General features: G+C 50.6%; 1 protein-coding gene across 1 annotated transcript; it reads left to right on the top strand.

The window, feature by feature from the left end:
- Positions 1 to 4,024: 4,024 nt before the first annotated feature.
- Positions 4,025 to 6,607, top strand: LOC117851433 (transcription initiation factor TFIID subunit 14b). The gene is made up of 7 exons (XM_034733252.2): positions 4,025 to 4,257; positions 4,647 to 4,729; positions 4,883 to 5,104; positions 5,178 to 5,365; positions 5,447 to 5,571; positions 6,050 to 6,128; positions 6,211 to 6,607. The coding sequence occupies exons 1-7, from the start codon at positions 4,243 to 4,245 to the stop codon at positions 6,237 to 6,239; spliced, it is 741 nt and encodes a 246-aa protein (XP_034589143.1). The 5' UTR covers positions 4,025 to 4,242; the 3' UTR covers positions 6,240 to 6,607.
- The last annotated feature ends 367 nt before the right edge of the window (positions 6,608 to 6,974 follow it).

A 6,974-nucleotide genomic window follows, 5' to 3' on the forward strand; every position in this document is an offset into this window, starting at 1 on the left:
AATTGCAGAACCCTGTGCTAATTCGTGAGATGAATCTATTAAGCCTAATTAATCTATCATTAGCAAATGGTTATTGTAGCACCACATTGTTAAATCATGGACTAATTAGGCTTAATAGATTCGTCTCGCGAATTAAACTCCATCTGTACAATTAATTTTGTAATTAGCCTATATTTAATACTTCTAATTAGCATCCAAATGTCGTGACAGGTGCTGGAGTTTATATATGCAGCGTGCATTGCTGGTATCTCCTTGGATTCTTCCTGGCTCATTGCTCGATACTGGCAGCAGCATGCTACTCGCTACTGTTCAGCTAGGTTAGAGCAAAGATCGACGCCAGAAACAAAAGTTGCCTTGGATCCATCCGTTTGTGCTTCGGCTGAAAACTGGTGCTATCCGGAATGCCAAGACCGTGTCTTGGACAAATTCCAGCAGACCAGACCTGCGCTCTGGCACCTGTGATCAGGATTCACCGATTCTGGAGAGTCTTGGGCTCTTTGGCTCATGTTGGGTGAGTTTAGCAATGCAACAGTGCACAGAATATGGCAGACTTAGCAGAGGAGGTGTGTGTGCTTATGTGCCTGGTCATGAAGGGCTCTGGCGATATCTCCTGGAATCCAAGAGCAATGATCTTGCAGGGCCGGGAGGCACCAAACCACACTTCGCCATGCATGCACACGTGCACGGTCGGATCTGGAAAAAGCACGCCTAAATTATCACATGAAAAAAGGTCGTTAAAGAGAAAGAAGGGAATCCATGATCAGGTTTGGGATACAGATAATTGCAGTTGCGTGGGCGTGTACTTGAGCCCATCACATGAGAGGAGAGAGAGATATAAGATGGTGGGCGTGGCTCGTGAGGGACCAACGCCACCAGCGGCGGCAACAGCACGGCATAAAAATGCCCCTCACCGTTGCAACCTTCTTGCATAATTGCGTTCCAAAGTGGATTAGATCAGGAGAGATAGAGGAGATGTGGTCATGTGAACTGAGAAGATACCACCAGGGTCCAGGTACATGACCTTCGGCACATGAAGCTGCACATAGAGAACAGCGAGAGATCGTGTCATGTCATGTGGACCTCTCTGCAGTCCCGGACGGATCGCTACGTCCGCCATGAGCATGACATTCCCTGTCTGGTTGCCTTGATTCCTGATATTATATCCAACCTGTAGAGAGTAGTGGTAGTGAGACCTGAGACCCATAACCATCTCCAGTTCTCTCCACTGCAACTGCAATATTGGCTATCGGCAGGTCAGATCAGATCTACAGTATGCTCTGGTCCATGGGAACCCCGGTCTGGTCCACGTACTCACAACGCTGTCGCAGAGGGTCGTCTTTGGGAAAAAAGGGGGAATTGGATGTCCGAATTGAAGGTCCTTCAGATTCAGTTCAGTTCAGGTTTGCAATACGAGTAGACATTAGCTCCTGCAGTTTAAAAGAGACTCTGAATCTCAAGCTAGTTCTAGTCCTGAATGGTGCAGAATTTGCAGGCTAGCTGTGCCTCAACTGTTCCTGCTCGTGTACGTGGCTGCTGCGACGGCTGCAGAAGAGAGCAAGAAGCCATTTCTTGATTGGTTAAGCAAGTGCCAAGCGCACGTCGTTTTCTGATCCCTTTGCAGGATCTTGCACCGCGACCTGAACTCGGCTGCTGAGGCAACGACGACGACGACGCCCCCCTCGGGGTTGGGCAGCACGTTGCGCGGCGCGTGGCGTGTCGGGGCGGCGCGGGCAGGCACGACGGCGACGGCGACGGATCGGTCCCGTCCCTTTCTGGCCGGCGGATGGGCCATGCGGCTGCAGGCTTGGCGGCCAGCAGCAAGGGCGTGCATTATTAGAGCTGCAACTTCACTGTTCCATTATTTTTTCCACACCAACTAGGAGAGCTGCCGATTATATTAAAAAGAAGGAGTTCCGGACTGTAAAGATAAAAAAGAAAAACAAAACAACTCGCTCGATTGGATTCTGATATCAACGTAGATAGTCACTCAACTCAACACTCCCAGATCCAACCGATTTCACTCCACTCGCCATAACGGCACCCACCAACCTCCATGCTCATAATACGACGAAACCTCCAGGCGTGGCTCGGCATCGATAGGTACAGATAGAAACGGACCGTACCGCACCGAAAAGGCCACTGCCATGCGGGACATTCTGCGTAGTATCACTGCAACACCACACTCCACCTGACAGGGTGAAACCACCGAATTCGGACCTCTCACAGACTGTCTCGCAGTCACCACCGCGATAACACAACGCTCGGGGGTCTTGCCACATCCGTCGTTGGACTCCACCTCACTCTCATCGTCTCGAAGAAACACCACGCGTGGGGGCCTCCCCACACCCACCATAGTACTCCATGTCACAGGTCTGTTTCTTTTGTCGTTGTTCGAGTGGTGAGCAAAGTTGCCCCGCTCCACAAGCTCTCTGTCGATCAGCCAAACTGGCGCCACAGGGTTGACCTCGCCTTGTTGCATCACCCGCGCAAAAGCCTCTGCCGTCATGTCAGCAAGCCAGAGAAGTCGCTTGCCCCGTCTTCCGCCAATGTACCGCACCGGGTAGCCCAGTCAAGCTAAGCAACTCGCCGCGATCTGCTGCAAGCCTAGTTGTCCCACGATGCCGATGCCGCAAGCGCCGACCTCTGACGCAGTCCCACGCTGCACTGACCGTTGCAAAACAATGTAAGCCACCATGGTCCGCTGCAAGCGGCCAAGACCGACATCATGCAACAACCCCTGGCCGCCACTGTAACTGCGATAGTCTCCATGTGACCTCGGCAGCACCTATCCAGCTTACCACACAGCTTACCCCTCCACAACTCCTTCTCCGTCGGGCCACCTCTGATGGGCTCCGTCCTCCACCCGGGCCGGGGCCGCCGCCACACCCACCAACCTTCACCCGGGCCGCCTCCACCGTCGCGTGTCCTCAGCCATGGCGTCAAGCGCCCAGTCGAGCTCGTCGATGGAGTAGGCCTGCTGCTCAACGCAGTCGCACACCACCATCTCCTCGCGCACGTAGTTGGATGGCGAGGCGAGCCCCCTGACCGCCCCCGCAGCACTCGCAGCCTCACCGAGCCTGCTGCGTCACCGGCGAGCGTGGTGGGCGGTGCGGCACCACCGCACGCGCGCACTCCACTGTGCCATACCCGTGGCGCAGGAGAAGCAACAAGAGCTCGGGTCCGTGACGCAGAGCGTGCGGCCCTAAATGTGGCCCGACCACGCCAGAGGCGCGTCCACGGAGCGGGAAGAGTGGTGGTGACCCCGCGCTGATAGGAGCCCCCCGGCGTCTTCACCTGAGCTGTCGCCGCCTTCGCGCGACCGCTTGCCGGGGTGGTTCGAGGGTGGCGGATTCGGGGGCGAGGAGGTTGGATCTGCCCACGACGGGGCTGGATCCGAGCCGCCACCGCTCCGGCACGCCACCGGCCGAGGTTCTTGCACCGCCCCGCCCCGGCGCATGAGTCCCAGACCGACCGATCTACCCTACCGCCGTCGTCCTCGGGAGTCGGACGGGCTTTTGACGGCCTCCTCCGGTGGCGGCGAAGTGGGCACAAGGGTGGCGGGGAGGGGGGGTGTTGGCGGCGGTGGCGTGGGCGCCGCCTGCGTCACTTCCGGGGGTGAGCGACACGGGCATTAGTATCCGGTAAAATACTTCACTGTTCCATTATGGCATTATCAATGTATACAAGGAGTTGGTTACCGTTACGATGGTCATTTTTTAAGCATCTCGTCAGTTGAGAGATTGCAGGATGAATCAAAGCAAAGGCATTGTGAACTGCGGTAGTAGGGTCTTTGCTTTTACAATGCGGTGATGCATTGTTTCCTCACATTTCTTCATTTTTTAGAGGTGGTAGCCACTGTAATTTTCTTCTTCTTCTTTGAGAGAGAGAGAGAAATGGGCCTGCTAGGACCAACAAGAGCCCACTTCATATTTAATGGGCTGGGCCATCTTTGGCCCCACTCCAGTGCTGTCCCCATGACTTAACAGCCCAACCACCGCCGCGAGCTGCTCCAGGCCGACGCGTCGAGCCCACCGTAACGCCCGTGACCAACTCGACGAACTCGCGTCGCCGCCCTCCTCCTCGCTGCCGAACCCTAGCCCACCGCCGTCCCCATCCTCACCGCCGGCCGGCCCTCCGCCCGCCCGCGCCGCGGCCGTCGCATCCGCGCGGCCGCTCGACTCCTTGCCCCGCGCCGCCGCCCGTATCACCCTCGCCGCGGCCTGCGTGGTCACCGGCGGCGCCATGGATGCTTCCAAGGTGCGTCTTCTGCTTTGCATTGCCTCTCCTTCTCTAGTGTCTTGGTTGGATGATCTCAAATTTATTAGTCAAACGTCAAACCGGTTGCCGACCCCCACCATACTAACCTTCCCCCCCCCCCGCTCCCTCCCGAGAATGTCCATCATGCTATTTCTCTTCATACATAAATGGCCACTCGGTGTCTATGTTCCAATAGCATAACTGAGAATTCACAAAAGTTCATCATCGATTAATTGAAATACGCGACTGAGATTAGCAACCCTGCAGGATTTGAGCATAGAAAACATTCCATTTTTAGTTGTTGTGTGTGCCACTCTATGTTCTTTGTAGTTGTTTGACCTTACTGCTTAGTAAGCTCTGATATGAACCGGCAAAATTTATTTGAGCAGAATAAAAAGCTCAAGGATGTGGAGATCAGTTTCCCCATTGTCTATGGAACCATTTCTTTCTGGCTTGGTAAAAAGGCGAGCGAGTAAGTACTAGCTTCTGGGAATAAGTTTAGTCATTTTCACATGATGCTTCAACGCTGTTGTTAATTTGAAATGTAGGTATAGTTTCTGATCTTATATGTTTACCTGTAGAATGAGATCTAACGGTCGTGTGTGGTTTCATTTTCGAATCTTAGGTACAACTCTCACAAGTGGACTGTTTATGTCCGTTCGGCAAACAATGAGGACCTGAGTGTCATAGTTAAGCGTGTGGTGTTTCAACTTCACCCAAGTTTTCAAAACCCAACAAGAGTTGTAGAGCAGCCACCTTTTGAGTTGTCTGAATCTGGATGGGGAGAATTTGAAATAGCTATAACCCTTTATTTCCACAGCGATGTCTGTGAGAAGCGCTTGGATCTGTAAGTTGCGCTTGCTGTTTCCAAAGTTGTTTGCTTTTCTGCAAGTTGATAGTTAACTGTACAAGTGATGTAGGTTTCATCAGCTTAAGCTGTATCCGGAAGAAGAAGCCGGACCTCAATCAACCAAAAAACCAGTTATTGTGGAAACATATGATGAAATTGTCTTCCCTGAGCCTACAGAGGCCTTTTTTCAGCGTGTGCAAAATCATCCAGCAGCTAATGTGCCCAGGCTCCCTCCTGGCATAACCTTGCCTCCGTCAGGTATGTTTCTTTATAACTTGTATTCCTTTTATTTCACAGTAGGAAATGCCAAAGTAGCACTATTAACTACCAGTTATCTAGGCTCCATGGAAATTGTTCCATATGAAAAGAAGCGTGGTGACACTAAGGATCATGCTTTGAGCCAGTGGTTCTCGAATTTCTCTGAGGCAGATGAGCTTTTAAAACTAGCTGCGGCTCGGCAGCAGGTGAGACTTGTAGCTAGCTGCGACTGTCTTTATTTTCTGATGTGCATAAAAATGGTAGGTGTACTGCTTGAATGCCTTCTTTACTTTCTATGCACACCCGCCAGCTATACACGCAAGCTTTAAAAGGTTTATGAAACTATCCTGTCTGTTTGGACTGTTTTCTCCTGTCCTATAAGTTCCAGTTGGCAAATATGTAAGTACAGAGTTGAGGGATCTAACTAAACTTCCTCTCGTTATCTAGTTATCTGCTACTGCTTATTTCTTCTAACATCAGATTTTTATGAGCAAGCAAGATTTTAAAATTTCACATTGGAGATCATTGCACAAGTAGTTTTCATTTCAGTTACTTTTTTAGCTGTGCAATTTCGCCAAAAAAAAAACCCCTATATTGACTGTGTTGGGTTTGCGTGCACATAAACAATTAACTGGGGGGAAAACAAACATCCAGCGATTTGACATTGTAATTCACCCTCTCCAGGTTCAGGCTCACATTGCCAAGCTGAGAAGACAGTTAACCATGATGGAAGGAATGCCCCAGCAATCAAAAGTTCTTTCTGGTATGTACAGTTGATCTTTTCTTTTTTGGATGATGCCTATGGGTTAACTGATGATGAACTTCAATAAATCTTCTATGTTCAGGTCCTGGACAACAGTTTGGGCACATCTGATGTAGCATACTATGCTTCAATGTTAACGTACCTGGTTGTAAGGAAGATGTTGCCTGTTGGGAACTGAACCTCACAACAACTGCTTAGCATACGGGATGCGTATCTCTGTATCTCATCGGAGACCCGGACTTAGGCTAGCGACTGGACTAATCTGTTTGCTGTATATATTCTAGAATGAGTACTCTTCTAGAATTCTAGTGGATGATGCTTCTTAAGAGAACATTGCTCGTGTCTACAGTCTCCTGCTCTTTTTTCTTTTTTCTGTATCCTGACCTCCTAGTCGTACGGAGAAGGCATGTCTATTATCACTGGCCTGATGGTTCTAGCATCTTTTTGCTACACGATGATTGTCATGCATTATCTGCAAATCTGAAGGATTTTGGTATGGTTTTCCATTCTTTCTTAGTTCCTTTATGAAATGTTGGGTTCATAATACAACTCTCGATCGATATTCGGCCAGAGAAAACAATAAGAACGTATGCATTGCCTTTTACCCTGATATAATCATCAAAACGAGGTGACTGCACAACTAACTGGTGGGCGTTAAGCAACATATGAGAAATAGTTGGCTGACAGCAACCACAATGATCAGCGTGATGGATCGAGCATCAAGGACACAGCCAGCAAAGACGACCGCGCAAGCAAAGAATTCGAACGCCTTGCACACAAGAAAAACTGTCAGCTGGAAGATTGGGCCAGCTCACACACTTCAAACGTCTTGAGATTGGGCCCAGC

This window comes from Setaria viridis, chromosome 4, assembly GCF_005286985.2.
Source record: "Setaria viridis chromosome 4, Setaria_viridis_v4.0, whole genome shotgun sequence".
Lineage (NCBI taxonomy): Eukaryota > Viridiplantae > Streptophyta > Magnoliopsida > Poales > Poaceae > Setaria > Setaria viridis.

Bases quoted from the DNA above. Each gene is read 5' to 3' on its own strand.
- LOC117851433 (XM_034733252.2), top strand. The intron at 4,730-4,882 runs GTAAGTACTAGC...TTCGAATCTTAG, and splicing joins CTTGGTAAAAAGGCGAGCGA to GTACAACTCTCACAAGTGGA. The intron at 5,366-5,446 runs GTATGTTTCTTT...CCAGTTATCTAG, and splicing joins CATAACCTTGCCTCCGTCAG to GCTCCATGGAAATTGTTCCA.